This window comes from Strongylocentrotus purpuratus, unplaced genomic scaffold (assembly GCF_000002235.5).
Source record: "Strongylocentrotus purpuratus isolate Spur 01 unplaced genomic scaffold, Spur_5.0 spur5_contig_842, whole genome shotgun sequence".
Lineage (NCBI taxonomy): Eukaryota > Metazoa > Echinodermata > Echinoidea > Camarodonta > Strongylocentrotidae > Strongylocentrotus > Strongylocentrotus purpuratus.
This window is the reverse complement of record NW_022145549.1, coordinates 1,197,838-1,222,058: the sequence shown is the minus strand read 5'-3', so window position 1 is coordinate 1,222,058 and position 24,221 is coordinate 1,197,838. Positions and strand designations below refer to the sequence as shown.

At 38.7% G+C, this 24,221-nt stretch overlaps 1 protein-coding gene across 1 annotated transcript; it reads right to left on the bottom strand.

Annotated features, from left to right (window-relative positions):
• Positions 1–436: 436 nt before the first annotated feature.
• On the bottom strand, positions 437–19,760 carry LOC115925552. The gene is made up of 4 exons (XM_030989677.1): positions 19,320–19,760; positions 4,023–4,163; positions 2,084–2,175; positions 437–1,637 (listed from the first exon to the last, which is right to left on the bottom strand). Exons 1-4 carry the CDS (start codon positions 19,483–19,485, stop codon positions 1,317–1,319), a joined length of 720 nt encoding a protein of 239 aa, XP_030845537.1. The 5' UTR covers positions 19,486–19,760; the 3' UTR covers positions 437–1,316.
• Between the last annotated feature and the right edge of the window lie 4,461 nt (positions 19,761–24,221).

Below are 24,221 nucleotides of genomic sequence, written 5' to 3'. Positions count from 1 at the left end.
TTCCCTTATCTTTCTATGCTCATTACTCAGCCACTTAACATTTTCTGTCACATTTTTTTGGCACAAGTCATTTATTTGTAATCTTGAACATTCAGCGAAAGGTACATTAGATTTTGTGAGAATTTATTTTCCAAATTTACCAGAACTCAACTTTATCTTTAAATCAGGGTGGACTTTACCTTTAAATAAGTGGATGTTGCATAGCATTACATAATGGCTTATTAGCCAATTAAAATATGTATACTACAACACGTGCACTTATACAGTATAATGATTATTCTTGAATAGTATTGACTACGGTATGTTCAGGAAAGAATGATAAAGAAAAAGATATACAGGGGAGAGACACAAAGAATGGCAAAAAGAGAGAGAGAGAGAGAGAGAGAGAGAGAGAGATAGAGAGAGAGAGAGAGAGAGACAGACAGACAGATTGAGAGAGAGAGAGAGAGAGAGAGAGAGGGGGGAGGGGCAATTAAACGTGTATATAGAGAGCAAGAGGTACAAACACAAAGTGTGCCTTGATCAGGGATTCATATTTATATACAATTTTTTTATTTGTGGAATTTCTATGGTATTTCTAAGAGACAAAGAAATATAAAAATAAAGTTTGAAAGAGCTATGACGGGAGGGGGAATAGCAATTGGTGTATCCAACACAGCGTAAACCTTGCCCCTCCACCGCTAAAAGGTCCAGAAGAAATGTGCAGTGGGTCTAATATTCGTGATTCCCACAGTAATCTTTTAACCCCGCCTCTTCTCAGGAGAGGATACCGCCGCCCCCACATTTTAATGTCATGCTACTTTAAACATATCAATGAGGAAATGTCTTGATTTTCCTTTTACGATTAGGGCCTACTTACTATTTGCTCATGTTTTATTAAAGAAAGTTTGAGCAATAGTTATGGCCGGTTATTTAAAGCCATGTGGCAACACACTACAAATTTCATGCAATTATCATCTTGCAGCAATATCAGTTAATTTAAACAACATCATTTTTTACCATACATTCCATTAGAGTCACAAATCTTTTTCGTGGATTAACAAAACATTGTTTATGACAATAATACACGAGAAGTGACTCATTTTATAGTCACATTTGTTATTCATACGTCGATTTGCACATTTCATTTTTAATTTTGAACATAAACAAAATGACATTTCCTGCAAACAGAGCTTTCACTTTGTGTTTTCTCGAGTGCAACCAGCATCTACATAGCGTAATATTTTGAATAATTATTTTATTTGCAGCGCTCAATTATTATTACTCGCTGATGCAAACCTGTACGTTAATTCATCACAAGATGGCGCCATTCATCTTCAATCATGGCTAACGACATCTTTTTGGTCGATTTTGTATAAATCTGTGATGGAGCGTTCGATGCCATCCACCGTCGGGGCTTGGTTCAGCTTCTGGACTAGCTCTTTGGCTGGTTCCAGGTCCGATTCCAGGCCCTGGAGCTCGAGACGGAAGACAAAGTCATAGGGCTTGAAGGGGATAGCAGGAGTGAAGCGCCTGTAGAGCGCCCAAGGACCCACTTGGAACTTGCCACCGGTCGAGGAGGCGTCTTTGATGATGTCTAGACCGGTTAGAAGCTCGATGTCCTTTTCGACGTCAAGCGAGTCGATGTCTGATGAAGCCTGCAGCAAACAAGAGGATCAATCAGGAAAAAACCTAAATAAATTAATCGATGAGAACCATTTTGTTAATTAAATGGAGTACATAAAATATGAACAGGGGCATTTCTAGAACGAGGGAGTGTCGGGGAGACCCCATACCCATGTATCAACATTTTTCATCAAATCCCCCTCTCTCTCCCTATCTCTGCTTTATTCACCCCCTTCCCCCGTCGCTGCCCAAATACCCCTCTTAGAAAGCTACCCTGAGGGCTGATATGAGAAAACAGGTCTCCTCGTTAACAAATAAATACATAATAATAATAATAATATTCCGCTTTTATATAGCGCAATAATACGATGTCTTTATACCCCCTCTCCTTCCTCCCCCTCCCCTCCTCCCCTCCCCTCCCCACCCACTTCCTCCCCTCTCCCATACCCACGGGATATCCCGATGAAGAAGAACTCACCTTGAAGCCTGATATGAGAAAATACGATGCAGGCTTGGCGGGAAGGTCCGGTGCGATCGCTCCTCCGCTCGTGAGAGACTCGTGATACCCTCCTAATAAATCAAACATAAAAGGGAATCAAAAAGACGAACTAAATTAAATCGATATAGGGCTTAACAATTTATGTTTAATGCTCCATATATTGTATCTAATTTTGCGCAGAGAGTACTCTCATTAACGGTACACAGTGAGTCATACAATTGAGTGGTAAAATGAATAGAACACATTTGTTATCACGGTTTCTTTGTTAACGGGGGGGGGGGGGCATATTGCAGTGATTCAGTGGCGGATTGGGGGGGGGGGTCCAAGGGGCACAAATATGAAGAAATCAGGAGATGATTAAGAAGAAGAAGAGGAAGAAGAACAAAGAAAAAAGAAAGACAGAAAAGAAAGAAAGACAAAGAAAGAATGAACGAAAAAAGAACGGAAAACAAAACTCACACCGTTTTGATGAGTGTTTTCACACATCATCAGTGTTCAATGTAGTGTTTTCAATTTTTGATTAATTTTTAAATAAAAAATACCAAGTTAATTCTCGCTACCCTAAATAGGTACGAAAATCTCGAAATTCGCGAGACGAGGTAATTTTCACTCTCTCGGGTCGTCACTACAACTTCCGGTATAGAGTCCCATCCCGCTGGCGCTAGCGCCTGTGTTCGCTGTGCAGAGTTTTCACGCACGCTAAAATCGATGCCAATCAGTGTAATTTGTACAGATTATAATATGCAATGGAAAGCTTCGGGCAGAATTAGTGACTTTAGCACAAAAGGCCGTTAAACTCTACCGTGAAAGAGAGGGTTGTGATCACGAACGCCTGCACAGGAAGCTGTAATGTCGAAAAGCTATCCCATAATGCAATGCGCGTTTTCAGGATTTTCCCCGGATCTCGGCAGAATCGCTATTTGGGGTAGCGAGAATTGCAGAGCCATTTGAGCTTCCCCTGACATGGCAACAACTTATGCAAAGCTTGGTCGATTCTATACGCGCATGTTATGCGAGTGGGCTTAAATAGAGGGTTACGCACACAACCTTGTTCAAGTAAATGCAATCCATAAGAGTTGCGCTCACAAGGGGGGGGGGGGGGGGGGGGGGGTGATGGCTAAATTCGCCACTCGATGCGTGTCTTTGTGTACAAACATATTCAGATCGTTGAGGAATAAAAAACCGCTACATGATTCTTTTTAAACGTATTTATCATTAAGATATTTTGCCTATACACCTATTCTTTTTAATAAAGTAAACTATATATTCCCCAAGCTGTCAAAAACATTTCGGGTTCTTTTCTCGCCTCTATTTACGGTCACTCATTTGTCACACGTGCACTTTTTCACAAAGCAATAAGCACCCAACGATGGAAGGATTGCTTTGTGCAACACACTTGCTTTGAACAATTACCCATTTCTAGTCTTGATGAGCTCCATGACATCCCTTTTAACACTGGTATAGATTAACCTTGCAATGGAATCATTTTAGTAACATTGAAGCTTTTAATTTGAAATATCGATCCTATGATGATAAATACGATGTGACAGAGAGACTATTTAATAATAGCCGAGGAAAGGGGGACAGTGGCTTTCCCCTAGAGCCTGGAGTAACACAGGGCCCCGTATTACAAAGGTTGATATCAATCGCAACTTATTTACGATTGATATCAATCACAAGTATGTACATAAGAGATAGGAGTCTGCAAACTTGCGATTGATTTGGATCAATCGCAACTCATTTTAACCCATTGCTTACTGGAACCTGGAGGTCCCTGTGTTAAGCCTATGAGAATTAGATAATTTAGTAGCCAGCGGGTTAAGACGGGGCCCTCATGTAGTTTTGTTTCATGTCCTTCTCCACCATCCCAGCACCCCCAGCACCCCCTCCCCAAAGGGGGAAAACCGAGGGAACGTACCTGGATAGTTTGTCTGTAGTCCAGGTGGACCATGGCTCTCCCCCAGAGCTTGGAGTAGCTCGGGTGTTGGTTGCGTCATGTCCTTGATCACTACCTGGTTCGTATCGTTGAACGTGGCATAGTTCATGTATTTGAATTTACCTGTAAAGAGAAAACGAAAAAAAAAACACATTGTTATCATTCTTTGCAGCTTTAAAGGGATAGTTGAGTTCTGTTGCAGAGGGCGCTACACAAATTTTCTTTTTTTTGGGTGAGATAATGAAAAACTGAGTGTCAAATTTGAAAGAACATACAATTTAAATGACAAAATCATCTTTGTTTGATCAAAATCGTTTCAGAGGCGGCTGAAATATCCATAAATATAACAATTTCTAATATTTTGTGTACCACCAAGTATTAGATAATTTGAAAAAGCCGTTGAAAAAAACGAAATAGCGCCTGGATAATGATGATGATGATGATGAGAATGAGGATGATGTTGTTGATGATGATGATGATGATAATAATAATAATAATAATAATAGAATTAATAATGATAACAACAAATATTAAGTTATGATAATAAAAGTGAACATAGCATATATTTTTCAACCGTCAGTGGCGCAAAAATACATCGAGGTTTCGGATGTAGCTTTCTTGGATTGCTTACAGTATGTGACGTAACTTTGCCCCCCTCCCCCTCCCCCTCAATAAGCTGTGTTGCTGTTTATTGCTCCATATTGTGTTGTTCAGTCGAAAAGTGTCCATCAATATGCACATTTTAATTTTAATGTGTGAAATGTGAAAATAATGTTCACCTTTAAGTATGAATCATTCTCCAGAAAGTATGGAGGGAGGGAACCTAATATGGCCTGCGTGTTTCTAATATGATTGGATTTGTACAATTCATGCAACCTCGTCATGTTTTCAAATCAAGATCTCAACAAACACCCTCTCTCTCTCTCTCTCTCTCTTTCTCTCTCTCTCTCTCTCTCTCCCGCCTCTCCTTATTCCATCTCGATTCGACCGAGGAGGGCGAGATCCATAATTCCCGCGCTTCGAATTGAGTCACGTCTTGAGGATCGAAACGCGACCCGATCTCAGTAATCCTCATTTGATCCCAACTCTGAGTCATCCCATTGTCTGGAGAGTTAAGAGCAAGGATATTCTCGAGAGGAGAGGAAATTCCCTTCTCGAGCTAGCTTTCTATCTCTCCATCTAAGATGTAATGGTGACAGCCAGGATGTCATTAATACGTCGAATGGTACAACAAACTTGGCAGAGGCAGTTGTTTTCAAGAAGTAAAATTAAAGTGCATTTTAAAAGTGAAATACAATTAATTGAATTGATTTGACTTGATTTATTCATATATACGTATACATACATACACACATACAGACACACATCTTCTTCAATCATAAATTGCCATTTAAAAATAATCAATCAAATGTATATACACGAATGGATCGTCGTACTAATTAAACTAATGATTGATGTAGCTCTTTCTTCGTCAGATTCATCGGCAATTCACAATAAGCACGCCCAAAAAGAAAATCAGTATACAAATAGTACTCCCACTTGGAATCTTGCTAACTAGAGCTTGTCTGTATTTCAGTATGATATGAATAGCCTTATTAATAAATCAGATGTCTTGTATGTCAAAGTTCTTAATAGACTTGTTTTATGATAACATATTCAAATTAATAGACGTATCTTTCCTTGGGTCCTGTTAATATTGAATTGACTACAACCACGTAGATATAGGGGATACTTTCCCCCGCCCCCATCGGAGGGGGGGGGGGGGGGAACATAATAAAAAGAAAGGAGAAAGAATAGTAGGAGTAAGAGACAACATAGAATGTTTATACTACTTCTTCCACACTCCTTAGCCTTATTCCAAAGCCTTGTTCTCTCATTATGTAATCCAACTTGTACGACCAATGCCCCTCCCCCACAACAATGCTCCATAAAATAGGCCTCAATAGGCCAAACATTGAAGCTTGTCATACCTAACAACATGCAATGTATGCAATTCGCATTCTGACTATTAAAATACAATTATTCGTAACAGGTGAATGAAATAATTTCTAACGAGACACTTAACAAAGATTTGTGCATTACATTTCGAAAATGGTCCATATTAATACTCAACCCACGTTATACTACTGCATTTATAACAATCGGACTTTACGTTTTTGTTCGTTACATGATGATGTATTACATCATGTCACAGGAGATGGCAACGATCAGATACATATCCGGCTGAAGTTTTGTTTTGTTTTTATTCCCAGGTTCTGCATCAGGGTTGATGGACAACTTCCGATTTGGCACGATCTGAAATAGTCGTCTTCCTGAAACGCGAAGTAACAGCTATGTCAGCAGTGGCGTAGCTACCTTCAATACGGGGGCACATGCCCCTATCGAATTTTGAAAATGAGAAGAGAGAGGGAGAAAGAAAGGAGAGCGGGGGGGGGGGGGGTCCTGAATAGATGGTATAATCTAATTTAACACCTTTTCTCATCAATGCCCTTTAATTCGCATTTCATCCCGAATAAGATGGGAACACATCAAAAATGATGGAGTTGGCCCCCAATGTGTGGACCCTCGCTACGCCCCCGTATACCAGGTTCCGTGCTGTACGTAATATAAGTAAACTACATGTACCAGACAGGACCCGATTGAGCTATATCACCCCATAGAGAGAGATATAAAAAATGGGTTGGAGGGGTTGCCCCCCTTGAGAAAAGAAAAAAACATGCAATCCTGTTTGAACAATCACCCCCCCCCCCTTATCCCCCTACATGTCCCATTCAGGAGGAAGGGGTCACCGTTCATGTCACTCTATTAAATACTAGAGTTGTTATAGTATGTGCCCACAATCGTCTCAATTATGTAACACATCATCACTGTTGCTTTCTTTTGGTTCGTGTTTAATTGACGGTCCTGGTAATGACTTGATTAGGCCAATATGTCATTTTCGTTATGTAATCTAATTGAATGCATACATCTTTGTGAAGTGCCTCGTAACAAATGATTTCATTCACCTATTGCGAATAATTGTATTTTAGTAGTCAGAATGCCAATTGCATACACTACGTGCTGTTCGTAGGGCAAGTCATAATATTTTATTAAAGGGAGGATTTATGTCCCATTGGTAGATCCATGTTCTGTCAATCGGGTACTGGGTTCGAGGCTCCGCGCTAGCGTCAGCGAATGAGACCTGTCAATTGGTCGTTTATGTACACGTACAAACACATTATTTGCATTCTGAGTAGTGAAGTAACAAGAAAATCGCTCATCATTATTCCTGTTCTTTTCTTTCAAATGATACATCTTAAAAAACAGTCCTAAATCAGGTCCAAAAACAGTGTCGCATGGCATGTGTATGGATAGATTCTCGCAATGATTCTTCTAGTGTTGATATTCCTGGCAGGAATAAGTTCCTTGAAATGCTAGAGCGCCATAATGACAGCCATGCTAAAGCCGGGTTGATCATTGTGGAACGCCAGGAGTGTTAAGTCTGACAGACATGAGCGCTGTTTAATAACCCACTATTGTTATCATTAATAAATTTACGATTGTAGAATTATTAGAATCATGTACTCATCCAAGCAACGAGATGGAAGGACCAAGTTCGGTGCGATGTGGGTTACCCACACATGAGGCAGAGCAACGAGCCCAGGACAGATCAGACTGGAGCATGATTTCTCATAGGGGAGCAAGGGGACACACTATCCTATGCACCTAAGTCAGTACTCCTGTACAAATATCAAATCGAAGTTTTTCTTGAAATCCTTCAAGTCAAATACCTTGAATAATGCCAATATAATGCACCTTAAATAATGTTAATCAGGAGCACACGCAGACGTTGTTTCGGTGGTGCTCATTGAAGGTCCTATGTCCCATTTGCAGGCCAAACAAATGAAAAGGTTAAATTCCAACGGCATTTGAAAGTTAATACTTATTTAGAACTTCCCGCAAAACGAAAGGGCTTGAAAATGTCTTTAATTGAGAAAATATCGACCATTAGTTGTCGAATCGACTTTAGTGATTGCAACCATTTTAGTTATGGTCTGATTTTCAAACCCTTGTACCGAATGGTCTGACGTTTTATGCTGCACAAAGATTCAAGCAGCTTAATTTTTGCCATTACAAGTAGTGGGTTATTGATGTAGACAAATGCTCATGTAACCTTTACATCTCATGTTATGTATGTTAATACCAAAGAAGAAAAAAAAGGAGTCAGTCAGTCACTCAATTGACAATGAAGTCTAGAAGTAAACGGGTTTCCTTGCATAATTTGAATACTAGGACACTGCTAACGTTTAAATTTCTGAGATAGGACATATGAGACATATTCATAATTCCTGCAAAGTTCTACAAAATTTGATGTTGGCTGCGAATGGAACATAGTACCTTTAAAATGATGAAGGAATATTATTTTTACACACATGTTGGATTCAACTACCAAATATGCATCTACCCGAATCAATCAATTCAACACCTCGAATCGTCCCAGACAAAAAGAAAATTAGCATAACTCCTCGCCCCGTGACTCAAACGTCTGCGCCTCTAAGCACCTCGATCTCGCAACCTTCCCATTATTTGCATGTCAGACGAGAAAGTAAGACACCCCTCCCCTCCATTCCTGTCCCCACGCCGCAAGGGGATCACGCTTACCCTCCGAAGGGGCGACAGAACAAAAGGATGCGGAAAGAGAGGGTCGGATGTTATCTAGTTCCTGTTGATAATGATGCATGCATACGGTATACATAATAATGTGATTACCAGGGATTTAATTCTCCATCAGATATAATCCTTTACAATATTGTTGAGATTTAAACCTATCGGTATCATAAATTTCGTGATCCACTGATATCCTAAACAAGCTGAATGCTGAGTAATATTTGCATAATGTTTAATCGTTGCGCTGCTAAATAGTGAATATGAAGGGCTTGTGTGGGGGTATTGTTGTCAACAACAAAAAAATCTAATGAAATGATTAAAAAGGGAATATACAGGCTTAGTTTATTTAGCCCCTAAAATTCCTTCAAATAATATAATAATCACAATTCATTCATTTTGCATTTATGTAATAAAACACGACTTCAATAGTATGATCTATACATAACCAGAATATTACTTTCTGTGAAGGGTTGGCATTCTCTAAAGATTGGTTATACATGTAGGCACTTACAACATGTACACAATTATCTCGGTTCATATAACATCCCTCGTAAACAAATGTTCTTATCATCAAATTATTCATTAATGTTCACTCCATGACCACTGTTTCAAGGAAGACTGTCTGGTCAAACAGTCAAGTTCTCCCCCGAGCTTCATACAGCTTGCTAACAAAATAAAATGGAGTTTTGCATGTCTGGCGATAAAAACCTCACTAATCAATACAACTGTCTGGCAGATAAAAGCCTCAAGCTTTCATCCAAATCTAAAATCCTCTCCGATTTCATGATCTCCAAGTCATGAGCTCGACGATGAAGCACACTCCACCTCACCGCACGCGACTCGCGCAGGGGAAGGGGTGTCTCCAGGGGACGTCGAAGAGAGGGGGTAAGTCCCTTCTTAAAAAATTCTATCTTCAAATATACACTTTGAGGTAAATTCATTGCCATTGTTGGCATTTTCTTAGCCTTGTCCACTAATCTTAGAAAGTAAGTGACCTTTTATCCTTTGAATCGTGAGCAAATTGCTAAAAAATTGATAAAATTGAAGGACTCTTTTAAATATCTTTTCAGTACATTTAAAAGATTCTTTTTGCGAATGTGATTGAAAAATCAAGAGAAGTTGAGAATATTTTGTTGTTGTTGTTGTTGCTGCTGCTGCTGCTGCTATTGTTATTGTAGTTTGTTGTTGTTCTCTTCCAATCTATTTGGTTGGAAATTTATTAACTAACTTGTTCATAAATTGAGCCGGTTCCACCTTTTTACAAATAGGAAAATCGAGAATCTTGGATTTGAGTCTGAATTTTGTCTGTAGGACGGTGAAGGATGCTGGGATATTTGGAGTGCCTTGGAGAATGTGTCTGAGCTTCAAGAACGTTTCGTATCAATGTTAAGTATTTCAAGGGAAGCATATTATGGGATGAGTAAGCCTTTAGAGGAATACCTTTGCAGACTGCTAGGTAATAATCTGACTTTTGGAAGACATTTCATCAGGTCTATGTCATATCGATGATGATGATGGTGATGATGATGATGATGGTGATGATGATGATGATGATGATGATGATGAAGATGACGATGATGATAATGATGATGATGACATGTTGGTGATGGTGATGATGGTGATGATGATGTTGATGATGTTGATGATGATGGCAATGATGGTGATGATGATGATGATGGTGGTGGTGATGATGATGTTGATGGTGATGATGGTGATGTTGATGATGAAGATGACGATGATGGTGGTGGTGATGATGACGATGATGATGATGGTGAAAATCGTTATGATGATGATGATGATGATGATGATGTTGATGGTGATGACGATGATGATGATGGTGAAAATCGTTATGATGATGATGTTGATGATAGTGATGATGATGATGATGATGATTTGTGATGAGACGTATTATCTATTTTATCTTGTTCCCTGCTTTTCACTCTGACCCCACCCCTCCCATTCCCCTCTTAATTGTACCTTAGTCTGCGATCCCTATAGTCATGGGGGAATCCATGATTTTATGACTAAAGTTTGCTAGCAAAATAGGTATATATATTCCTTATGTTTGAGCCACATTCGAAAATATATTGTGACAAAATTGTTTTTAACAGAAGATTATACAGAAGATTATTGAAATATTAATAAAATAAATTATAAATTATAACAAATCATATCTCATTGAAACTGAAAACCATCATTCATATCTGAGATGTCTGAATGTCAGTTTTGATTTCTCTCAATTCGTTATATTATGGTCAATAATGTTCTGGAGGACATATTAATAAAGCAGTTTTTATTAAACATGTACTTTCATACACAGCCCATACATACACCTGCTCATAAGGTTTCTGCGCTCTCGTGTTTAAGCGAAGGGTCCTCCTCATGTTGCCTCTGTCCCATCTCGATTTAAAATGGATGAGGGAGGCAGTGGGTTGCCATAGCAACGCCGTTCGGGGCATCACTATTGATTAAGGATGACAAGAAGGAGGGCTCTAGACACCGGCCTCCTTCAATCCTTGATTGCTTGCATTAAAAAGGGCATGTGTGGCTGAAAATTGACTAGGATATGTCCATAGATTCAATTTTGTTATTCAGACTGGGGAACCCCCTCACTTTCTTGTAAGTTCCATGTTGGTTTCGCGGTGTAGTTGTTCATTCACTTGACTGTTAATCCAAGGGTTGTGGGTTTGAATTCCTGCCTTGGACTAATATCCTTTGGTAACACATCAATCCACATTTGTCACTCTCCACCCAGGTGTTAATGGGTACCTGGTAATAGCTGGGGTAATAATAGTTGCAAGGCCCAGCAGGAAGAGCAGTATTGATACTGATGTGGCTACTTTGGGTAAATAAGACCAAATTGTGATGACTATCATTATTATTACTATTATTATTATTATTATTCAGAGCTTTCAGAGCGGGGCATCGATCTCTATGCTACATGTATGTGAGAGTATGTGCGTGTGGAGGGGGCATTTTAGACTGTTAGGGACCCTCAAGGGGTTGACGTTCATAAGGCTAATTGCCATTTTTGATAACCCCTCATTCCCATAAAATTTTGTTTGCTCCTTCCCTTTGTATTTTTCTTGTTATCGATCTTTATCTGTATATCATGTTTGTATGTTTTAATGTTTTTATGGAGAATGAAATAAATTAAATGAAATTGAATATACTTGTTTAAACAGTTGTAGATCTAGCATTAACAAATAAACTCGCTATGGATATTGGTAAAAATATAAAGGGGAGTTCAAATAGCATGTTAATAAACGGGAGCTCCCCCAAAAATGTAGAGGGTACCTATTGGATCAGCCCCCCCCCCAGATAATGATGATAATACAATTTAAAAGGTCGGCGACCCTGATTTCAAGGTCTTAATTGTCTATGAAAAAATCTATGCAGATGCATGGTGGTTTTCTTTGTATATTTTTTACTAAATTTCTCCCCGGTAAAAAAAAGCTTTTCCCGTTCATTTTTAAAGAGTTGTTGTAAAGCACCATTATGAATAATTACTGCAACCAGTTGCTTACATAATTTTTACAAGTATCTAGGAACGCACTAATAATAACCACATGTAACGTTCCACGGGGCATAATAGAGAAGACAAAGCGAACCAAAACTAACATTCTATTCAAACATTGGCTACGCTGCCTTAACCGAATACGAAAGATTGCTCTATATACCTCTGATTATAATTTCATTTGTGAATTGGTCTACACATAACTGTGCACTCATTATGCGAGCACATTTTGCCAAGAGCATAGTACATTGAGCAGAGGAAATTAACTAAAAATATCCTCTGGGCATTTAAAAACATTCATGCGGGGCCGGTTTTTTTCTTTCTTCAGACAATACAAAAAGATACTGCCTCCGCTACCGGAAAATCGCTCTAGAAACTGTGGTCATGACGTGAAATGTTTGAAAACCGCAATTAGGGTATAGACTAAAAAGAAAATAAATGTGAAGCTATTTCGAGGCTGTTCTCTGAGTGGGGAGTTTTGAGGTAAACAAAAAAACATGGAAAGTAACGTGCACCTTGAATGCAGGTCGTCGACTCCTGATATTTTGTGAGTCGTGGATAATTATTTCGCTTATGAATGATAAAAAAACTGTCAAACGGGTTGAAAATTACACCACGTTTTACTCCATTTTGAGAGAATTATCTTGACAAAGACTAACTTAATCTGGTGTAGAGCGCTTGATTGAACGCATTTTTGATTTTATTAAACGAAAAGTAGTATCATTCTCTATTTGAAAATACAAATAGATATCTGAATACATATCAGCTCTTAAAGAATTCTGTAAATTGTATGTGCATATCTATTTTAAAATACAATTATATTAAAAAAAGATATTGATTAAAAGTGAATCAAATTATAATCGGACAATGTGGTAGCATCGCGGACTAATGTATGACATTGTACGTACCTGCACATATTTGTTTGGAAATATTTTGTAAAAGAAGACATCTGGGGGCAATGGTAGGGGAAATGAGTAAAATTCCTGATGGAATGTGAATTATCATCAAACATATATATTTACACTTTCTGTCGATTCCCCAACACACACACATACGCATACACTGAAAAGGGTTCCAATGCCCATGGCAGATAAGAGGATGAGAAAGAAAGTATAGATGAAAATAGGTGAGATGTAAATAGTTAAAAGAAGAGAAAAGTTCAACGTCAAGTGCTCGAGTAGTATTGTACTATTCTCATGCACTATTACACTGCTTCGCCTACATTCCAGCATGTCATTGAAAACTTCCAACAATGCGAATAAAGGGATTTACCAACCCTGGAGGGCAATGCTAACTATTAGTCCCACATACCTGTCATTTCATGGTCGTCATAGGTGCACAAGATGGGGCGATGGGGCTCTATACCCCCTCCCCCTCCTAGGCCCCTATTCAATTTGAAGAAAAAAAAGAGCTCTCAGTTAACCTCACACTCAGACAGTGAGGTTTTGGGAAGAGCCTCAAATTCAGGGATCACGGTGACTGGACATGTAATATTTCATATACATATAATGCATTTCTATCTTTTGATGAGGAAATAACATTTTATAGTCATAATTCTGCTCGCTTGACTCGCTCAATCGTTCTCAGAATTTAAAATCTGTAAAGTTGATATTCAGGGAAGAGATGCGCAAGCCCACCTGCGACGAAAATCTGGTAAATGTGCCACGCGAAAATACTTTAACTTAAAGGGCGTTGATTCTTTTTCAGTTAGAAGGTAGGGGTGGAGTGAGGGCAACGCATTATTTGGAGCTAGGGCAACAGCGTAACTAACTTCCCCCTCTGGCTCTATAACGATGCACTGCTTTAGACAGTGTTTGACTTAAAAAACGTACTACTCCTTAAGATATCAAGATATTAAAGGTAAAGACCAGTATTGGAAATGTTTCCAATTTCAAAAAAATGAAATGGAATCTCTCATTACCAATCATGTGAAAGAATATGTTTTGACTAATACATGATGATAAAAAAATTGCCGGGAAACCGCCTACTAATTCATATATTTGGTAAATTTGTTTCTCTCATGGTCTGTGAGAGATATAGGGTAGTCCCATATACATCTTTCTGTGTATAGTGCTTGTAACTTTACGAAGAATGGGCCAAATTTCTTATCATTTTGATGATTCCAGAACCTTGCAGATGCTAGATGCTAGATGATCAACCTTTTCTGATCGATTCCACAACGTTTCTTTCACAATGCAATCGCATGACCATAACTGGTCTTTACCTTTAACTACTTCAAATAGAAATCGAAAAACCGTTAACTGGCAGTCTGGTACTAGTTTCAGCTTCTTGGTCGCAGTATCCTATACAACTTATAATATCTGCAGTACATCGCTTCATTCAGGTTGCTTATATTCCTTTTCATTTGGGATTTTATATATAAGTCTGACAAATTTGGGGCTGCCCAAGTACATGTACATTACCACCCCTCGATGTATACATTTCCTACCCGTTTATCAAATGATGAATACGCCCGTGATGGGGGCTCCATATTCCGAATGTTAGTTTTCTAATTTATATTTAGATCACATGACTGTCATATACGAGAGAGCTTTGTAAGTTTCACTGAACAAAAAATAGCAAAAATAACATGAAATTATGGACCTTTGTTCTAAAAATGTTGTTACATCAAGTAAAGGGGCCAGTCTGTCGTGAACCTTAGGCTAAACGAAATTTGGGGGACATCGAACTTATTATTGCCGTCAAAATAAAAATCAAAGATACCATTTTTTAGTCAAGACCCCAAGCAAGTCAGGGTATAGGAACTCGTCAAGTCGAAAAGGCCGACCGCAAATCTTCCAGGGCTTTCGGCAAAATTCAGGGTCTAGGGCCTTTTTTTACAGCCTTGTGGGCAAAGAAAAAAGAAATATAAGGCCCTCCCATTTAATTTTTTTTATCTATCATTTCAAATTGCATCTTGGCTCCATGGCTGTTGTTCAATCCCCTTTCCATGACTCGGTATGTTCGCTATACGCCCCTTGATCTCAATATGTTCGCTATACGCCCCTTGATCTCAATATGTTCGCTATACGCCCCTTGATCTCAGTATGTTCGCTATACGCCCCTTGATCTCAGTATGTTCGCTATACGCCCCTTGATCTCAGTACATCGAACTTGGAAATGTTTCCTCATGTTTTTCTCTATGCTCGTCTGAAAGATAAGTTTACAGATTCCAGCCCTGCGGGATATTTGTTTAGTATTGTACTATGCATAGCACGATGTATGTGCTCTAGTGCGTTGACATGGTCGAGGAAGAAGGAAAAAGAGAATTTCTTGAAACGAGTTTCGATGTCGCATTTCAAGGTCTTGAATAGCTCTCAAATCATCAGATGTTTGAGAAATGGAAATAATCGAGGCTATCACCTTATCCTAGCGGATATTTCAACAGGGGTGCCGCTAGCCTTTAAACAAGGCCACATGCCTGATAGACGCCGAGCGACTAAAAAGAGACTAATCGCGAAAACCTGAATGAACGCCAGTGCGAATTCGTCATTCGGTCGCGCGTTCACTCCGGGTATCTAGACTCATCTCAGCCGCTTAGCCAGAGTCAACGAGGCCTTGTCAAAAGGCTAGGGTGCCGCAAGACGTCTGTAGGGGTGCTGCGAGAACAATTCAGTTATATGAAAAAGATTTGGATAACCTCAATTTAATGAAAACAGAATCACTTTGTATTTTCATGAGGAAATAACATTTTAAAGACAAGGTAGGAAAGTGTTTTTCTTCATCGCTCGCAATATTTATAATCAAGATTATTTCAGGCAGCGAAATGCCTGAATACCTCCATATTTGGGCAACAAGGTCCCCGAATATCACCCTATTTGACAGCGATGGACCCAAATACCTTCATATTCGGGCAGCGAGGTGCCCGAATATATCTTATACTTTCAATATTTAAATAACTTTTCACCTCACACGTTCCCTTCGCTCGCCCGCTACACGTACATGTAGAAACGAGATAATGTTTAAACAACACGACGCTCGAATATCCTAATATTCGTTTGTGGAGATGACCGAATGGATATTCCTTTTGTATTCATGTATTTGGCAGCGAATGATACTTCTTATCTAGTGTGTTTTTAATACAAAACACAATATTTAAACCATATCAATTTTTTTTTTGCTCGTTCGCTTCGCTCACTCACAAAATGGATAAAACTAATCTGTCTGTGCGTGTGTACATGGCACTTGGCCCGTACCAGAATGACGCAAAATGATCTTCTATGATGATTTCGAGATTGGGGTGATGCGAAACTTTTTATCACTAATAAGGGTACCATGACTTTAAATAAAGTTGACAAATGTTGTTTTCTAGTAGACAAGATAAGAATATGTATGATGCTTGTGCTAATAGATGCATACTTTTCGTTAAATCCAATGGTAAATGTTACGGGTGATGTCCTCTACGGCGGTTTGGTTCGTTTTAATCGTCCGGAGGCACAACCCCCCCCCCCATCATACCTCCAATAAACCTGTCGCCGATTTTGGGAGTAAAATAAAATAACATTTCGTATTTTCCCAGTAGATTTAAAGCACACTATCTCCGCTGAAGAAAAAAACTGAGTGTGAGTAATGTTTTTTGTTTGAATAATTTGTATATTCGAATTGATAATAATTCATTTTTCACGATTTCGTAAAAATTCTAAAACCCTTGTATTTTTAATAGAATAAGTATTTATTCAACAGTTTTTGAATGTTTTTTTTTGACGTTATGTAAATTTTTATCACAACATTTCGAAAGAGCCTGAAAAGTGCCGCCTAATATTTGAACGGACCTTAACACGGATTTCGAATACACATACGCAGTGCTGACAAAAGAAGCGTGAGAGCGAGGGGCGAGTAAAGGGAAACAGGCATAATTTCAGACGTGGACAGGGGCAGAGAGATAGAAAGAGGAGAAAGGAAGGAGGGAGAAAATCATTTCAAAAGAACATTAGTTTACCCATCAACTTAGTCTAGTTTAAAGATCAACTTTGAAAAAAATAAGGGGCAATAGCGATTAGCGAGCCAATTTGCCGGGTGAGCGTACTTCAAGCTTTCATCTTTTATCAAAAGAGTTCATTTATTATATCGCCGCGCCATCCATCTTCCTGTAAACTGCCACGGGGTAGGTACAAATGCTTTGTCAAACTGTACCACTTATCACGATAACTCAAAATAGTGCAATGTTCTCTCTCTCTAAATCATTCGAGCTTTTATGAGATACTATTTTAATTAAATTTCATGCATATTTACCATGATATCATTCTGTATGCTCGGGGTAACTTTAAATACGAGACCTTTGTATTCGAAGAAAATTATGTCAATTATTTACTCAAGTCGAAGCATTTGATATACGCCTGCCATCTTCCTCCAAGTTCATGTTCTTTTCAATAAATTAAAGAAAAACAATTAACTGAAAATTGTTTGCAACAAGTTAGTGAGTTGACTTAGTTATACTTTTTTTTAAACATAATCGTTTGGATAAAACAGTGAGAAGGTGTAGAGAAGAGCGAGGAGGATGAAGAGAAGAAAGAAACGAGGAGGAGAGAGAGAGAGAGAGAGAGAGAGTGGGAGGGGAGGTGGGGGGGGGGGGAGGAGGAGGAGAAGAGAGAGCAAAGATTATTGGATAAGAAAAAAAGAGAAGGAGAAACTAAAGACAATGAATGGAGATTAGACTGTAAGGAAGGGGCACAGGGGGGAGATAAGGAGGGGGAATGAGAAATGTATTCACAATCCAAATATCATTCATAATCTTTGCTATATCAACAAGTTTTATATAGCAGTTACCTACAACTTTGTCTGCTTTATAGTGCATATTTACGGACAATCAATTAACAATTATCAGTATGTGCAAGCCATTGAAAGCTTGATATCTTATCCGCAGGAATTGAAATTAAATGTTATCGGAACTACACAGGATATAATTATGTGAGTGAGGATGAAGGTCTATCACATTTCACCTAAAGTTCACTCCATGCATGCGACCGATATGATCACAGACGCTTTATATCTGAATGTTGCCTACCACATTATTTGCACATATTGGCCCGAATTCACAAAGCAAGGTTTGAGCTCAGACCAAGGTTTGAGCTCAAACCTCCTTTTGTTTCGCCAAACCTCCTTTTGTTCTTTACAAACCAGGTTTGTAAAAAACGCGTAAAACGCGTCATATGACGTACGAAAACCAAGGTTTGTCGACAAACCTCCTTCGTGAATTCGGGCCATTGTGTCTGTTTATATTCTCCTCTCTCCATCCCGCTTTCCTTAAAGGGGAATTCCACCCTTTGGTTTGAATAAAAACAGAAAAATTAACAGAAACAGATTAGTGAAATATCCGATTACAAAGTAATACATTTTTAAGGTCTTCATCAGTGAAACACAAAATGGCAACACTGTGACACGTTATCATTTTCTTAGTTATTGACGACTGAATATATTTGTTTCACACAGGGGTTGTATAAAAACATTTTCGGAAAAATTATATCTAGGATGAGTGTATGGTTGAACATGTTCTCAAAGTTTTTTAGTACAGGGCAAATGGGAGGGGACCTGGCATGATACGTCAAAGAGTTGCAAAATTGTTCTGTTTTTAATCGGTTTTTAGCTCGAACTTTCACTGATTTTTTTCTGTGACCTTCTTGCTTCTATTAACACCAACTTAATATCAAGGTGGACCCCCCGCCCCTTTAGCACCCTCCCTCTCCTCCACTTCATCATTATTATCTTTATTATCTCTACCGATAACCAAAAGGGCGTTTACTTCGGACAAAAGGGAAAGAGAAAGAGGGGTGCATGGGAGACAGACAGAGAGAGAGAGAGAGAGAGAGAGAGAGAGGGTGAGGGGTGAGGGGGGGGGGGGGGCGACACAGCAAAATGCATGAGGGGGCCTATGCGCTGGTGATGTGCATGGATTCGAACACCCGACCTCCTGCTTGAAAGTCAATTGCTCGTGACCTGAATAAATGAATGAGATAACCAAACCGATGATGATGACGGTGAATCGTTAAAAGGAGAACCATTATCTAGGCAACATCCGATAATTATAATAATTTGTTCAGTATTGCAGTGTTAATAGAAACAACATGAATTTTTATAAAACAAGACAGAAAAGGAAGAAGTAAAATATCTTAATTTACCATTCGGATCCACATTGCTATGTAGCTGTGTTGCCACGAAATAGTCTAGCTTTTTGACGAACTTTCCCAGGTTATGCCATCCATCTACGAAGGTCGGAAACGTCGGAGGCGGGTCGACCTTCTCGTAGAAATTGATCACCACGGCGTAGTTATTATTTCCTGACATGATGCTCTTTAGAATTTTCTAAACTGGAGGATTTGAAAGAGTCGTAATAAAAATCACAAGATATCGAACGCGGGAGACGTTCGCGAAGACGAAAACGATGTGCATCCGCAGGAGATCGAAACTTCTACGTCAAATCTTTTCAGGTTTGTAAATTGGAGGAGTGCATAAAATTGTCGTGGAACGTCGATCACATGTGCACTGTTTACCTCCAAACCCCCTGCGATGTGGAAGTGTTTCTTGACAGGCAATTTGATGTCGTGTGCTCTGGCTGCAGTTCCGCGCGAACTATCACACTAATGAAATCAACCTTTTCCGGAATACTATTGTGCGTCGCGCTCGCGCGCCAAAGTTCGTCCGATCCGAGAGGGCATAAATAGCGAAAATACGCGCGCTTCTTTGCGTTTGTTAGCTTTATATTTCAAGCAAACAAGTACATTTGAAATTTGCTTCTCCACTTCACAGTAGCACATAGTGCCAGAGACGATTTGCCCTATTTAATAAGAATGGCAAAAAAGGTAGACAAATGGGGAGAAGAAGGATTGTACGGTAATATAAGATATATACACTATATCAGGTAGGTGACACGACATTTGCTCCTGCGACAATTGCTCCGGGCTTTATTTCGTCTAAGATGTAAGGTTAGGGTTAGGGTTTCAATAGGGTTTTATGTTAGGTTTAGGGTTAGGTTTAGGGTAGGGTATAGTGTTGAATCCAGGGTTGAAGTTAGCCATTCGATTAGTGTATGAAATTTACAGCGGAGCAATTGTCGCCGGAGCAAATGTCATGGAATCATAAGGTAGTATTAGCAGAGGATGCGGAGCGACTTCCAAAGTGGGGAGGGGGGAGGGGGGAGGGGGGGGGGGGGGGGGGGGGGGTTGAAGGTCTGAAAATTTAATTGCGAGGGAGCAAAGCGAGGGAGGAAAATTTTAAAGATTTGTGAGGTCGTAGTGCAAAAAATTACATTTTATGAAGAGGAAAAACCCAAATTTGATGGGCTTATAAGCACATTCTCATAACGGAAGACTGAAAAGACCTTTGATAAGTTACATTTATTATAGCATCTAACTACGAGCGAGCTTTTTTTTTTTTTGGGGGGGGGGGGATTGCTCTTAGTCGCTTGAAATTAGGGGCACGTTTAATGATGAGAGGACAAGGGGACACTTATCGAAAGAGTTAAGACTCAAAGTAAAATGAGTATCTCTCAGAATTGAATAGGGTCATTTACAAGAGATGAAAAGGGGCACTTATGAGAATGAAAAGAAACTATTTTCATAGATGAAAAGGGGCATTTATGAAAAGGGAAAGGGGCTCTTTTTTAAATGGGGGCACTTATCATAAGGAAAAGGGGCACTTATTAAAAAGGAAAGAAGGCACATGTGAAAATATAAGGTGCGCTTATACGAGTTCAAGAGGGGTAGTTATTAAAAGGGGAAGGTGCATTTTTTACAATTGAAAAGGGGAAATTGTCAAAGAAAAATGGGAACCTCTCAGATTTGAATAGGGCAATTATCAGAGGTGAAGGGGCACTTATCAAGAGTGAAAAGGGGCGCTTATCAAAAGTGGAAAGGGGCGCTTGTCGTACCCGAAAAGAGGAACATACTAAAGATTAAAAAAAGACACTTATGAGAATGGAACATCGGACACTTATTGCAAAGGAAAATGGGATCTTGTCAAAGGAAAAAATGGGATATTGTCAATGGAAAATGGGTACGTGTCAAAATAGAAGAGGCACTTATCAAAGATGGAAAGAGGAAGAGGCAATTAAAACAATTAAAAGGGGCACTTGTCAACTTATTAAGGGGACACTTTTCCTATGTAAAAAGGGGCACTTTTGGGCTACTTGAAAAGGTGGGAGGGCGCTGTGCCCCCTGACCCGGTAGCGCCGCCTCTAAATAGTAGTTGTAGTAGTAGTAGTAGAAGTAGTAGTAGTAGTAGTAGTAGTAGTAGTAGTAGTAGTAGTGGTAGTATTAGTAGTAGTAGTGATAGTGGTAGAAGTAGTAGTAGTAGTAGTAGTAGTAGTAGTAGTAGTAGTAGCAGTAGTAGTAGTAATAGTGGTAGTAGTAGTAGTAGTAGTAGTAGTAGTAGTAGCAGTAGTAGTAGTAATAGTGGTAGTAGTAGTAGTAGTAGTAGTAGTAGTAGTAGTAGTAGTAGTAGTAGTAGTAGTAGAAGTAGTAAAAGAAGAAGAAACAGAAGAGGGTAAGGAAGAGGAAGAAGAAAAAGAAGAAGAAATTAGAGAGGAAAAGAATGAAAGTGAGATGGACTAAAAATAAGAATCAAAAGAATAAGAAGCAGTTGAGGGAAAGAGAGAAAAAAAAGGGGAGGGGGTAGGCCTAGCTAATTCATTTGAATTTGCTTTTCATTTGTTATGAAAATGAAACTGTCCTTGCTAAATTGGTAGGTACATTTAAAAAATAAACATTCCTGGCCAACTTACTTTTGTTCCAAAATAACATGAATATAATACAACATTTTAGTCTCCTTAGGAAAAACATCAGGCCAAATCAAGCCAAAGATCTAGGGTCTCAGACAAAGGGTTTCTTACCATATAGTTAGTTGTACTTTTTTCCAGTAATGTTATGTTTCTTTTTGTGTATTCGGATGCAATCTAATTATCCTGATTGCGTCATGTGATTATTGAGGAAGATGATACAAAGTCAATTTACCTTCCGCCTAGCTTCTTATATTAACAAAGTTACGTTAACATTACGTAACAGTGCTAGTGAAAGGGAAATCATTTGTGCTACGGTCACAAAGGTTCGTACGAACGATAATTTCGTACGAATCTCCCTGTTTTTCCATTGTCTTCCCGAATTTCCATTGTCTGAAAATCGTTTGTTCGGCGTTCGTAGCAGTTCGTAATGGCGTTTGTGACCGAGGCTTAAGGTGGCATCATGTGATTCGGGGCAGTGGCGTAGCGTGGGCTCAGCCATTGTGGGAGAGGGGAGGTGGGCAGGCGTTAGTCTACCAGCTCAGTGTTTTTCAACCTTTTTTAAAGTCAAGGCAGCCTTCGAGGAGTTGAGAAGTTTCGCGTCATCTCAATCCAAAAATCATCAAAGATGATTTTTTTTCACAATTTCACTTTTTGTCATTCTATGTTTGCATCATTAGACAGGGTATAAGATTGAAGGTCACAATGGTTTTAACCTTTTACTTAGAAGCTATCCAAGTTGGGTACACTTTTTTGTATACGCCCTGTGTCAAATTACACGGTCGTTTAATTGCCAGGAATTATACTGATTTATCAATTTGCAAAGCGATCGATCGAAGCGAACAATGTAGATAAGATCCAATTTTGCACCTCGTGCACCATAGTATAATAACACAGGTATTAAATTTGTCCTTGATAAACATTACCTAGACCGAGTTCGATACCCTCATTTTTTAAATTACTGTATAATAATTTTGTTTAAATCATTACCTTGTGTTAAATGTACTCGTAGCAAAGATGTGTTTGTATGTTTGCCCAGTGTGTGCTTGTTGTTTTATATCATGTGTACCATTGGCAAGATTCCAAGTCAAACAGATATGTATTTTCATCATCGAACTTGTGTATCTATGTCCTATCTTGCCAATAGCAGAAATAATACATTAATTTTTCTGAAATTGACAACCCAGATACGAAATACCTGGCTTCTCATGAACTTGATAATTATTAGAAAATGAGGGTGAAACCAGTTTTATTTTGTAGAAGCCTGAGAGCGAATTCTGATGATGTAAATATATTTCTAGGATCTTTTAAAAACAGTTTTCCTTTATCGGTCTGACTGAAAAATGCATTAAAACATGATGAACCACCTTTTCCCCGATTACCTGATTATACATTTGTAACCAAGTTTCGCAGTGTCAAACGCGGAGGCGGTTTGGGAATATATTACAAATCAGACATACAATTTCAAAGAGGAATGGATCTGGAGGAATGAAATAGTAGTACCGAAGTTTTATGTATCGAAACACGCTGCAACAACAAGACTGGGAGTTTACTAGAGAGTAATGCTGATGATAATACTAGATTTGACACCTTTCTTGATATTCATACTGTATAAGTCTTGTTTTCCTGTAAAAAAACAAAGTAGATTCAAGAAAGGAAAAAGATAATAAACCGTGGTTAATGCTTTCTTGAAGAAATTATCTAAAAGGATAAATGTTTTAAATCGCAAATATGTTTTAAAAAAAATAAAAAATTTCAATACTGAGCTAAAGTATAAACAAGCCAGGAATACGGTTTACAGAGAAAATTGAAGAGTAAGCGTGAAGAAATTATGAAGAAATTTGGTAATAAGGTAAATGGTGATTGCAAAGCACTTGGAAGGCAATAAAGTTCATTGTTAGTCTATAAAGGCTGATGGCCAATTATAATAAGATAAGCAGGAGATTGTTAATAGATTTAATGAATATTTTAACACTGCCGGTACCAAAATAGTTCAAAACTTTTTAAAGAAGACACATTTAAAGTCCATGTATTTAAGTGTATTACAACTACTGAGATTTTAAATATTGTAAATGCTTTTGAAGACACCAAATGTCCAGGTAGTGGTGGCAGGCGCGTACGCAGGGGGGGGGGGGGGGTTTAGGGGGTTGAACCCCCCTTCAGTTTGTTTTATGTGTGTATTTTTGAGCAAAACACCCCCCTTTGTGATTTTTTTTATTTTTTATTAAAAAAAATTAAAAAAAAATTATGCCCATGGCTGACCTAAAAAAGATGACCTCACCCCCCCCCCAAAAAAAACCAATTCACT

Excerpts from the sequence above, each read along its gene's own strand:
- LOC115925552 (XM_030989677.1), bottom strand. The coding sequence starts at position 19,485 with ATGTCAGGAAATAATAACTACGCCGTGGTGATCAATTTCTACGAGAAG. Across the intron at positions 2,176-4,022 it reads ACTACAGACAAACTATCCAG|GAGGGTATCACGAGTCTCTC; the intron begins GTACGTTCCCTC and ends TTGATTTATTAG. Across the intron at positions 1,638-2,083 it reads TTCTCATATCAGGCTTCAAG|GCTTCATCAGACATCGACTC; the intron begins GTGAGTTCTTCT and ends TGTTTGCTGCAG.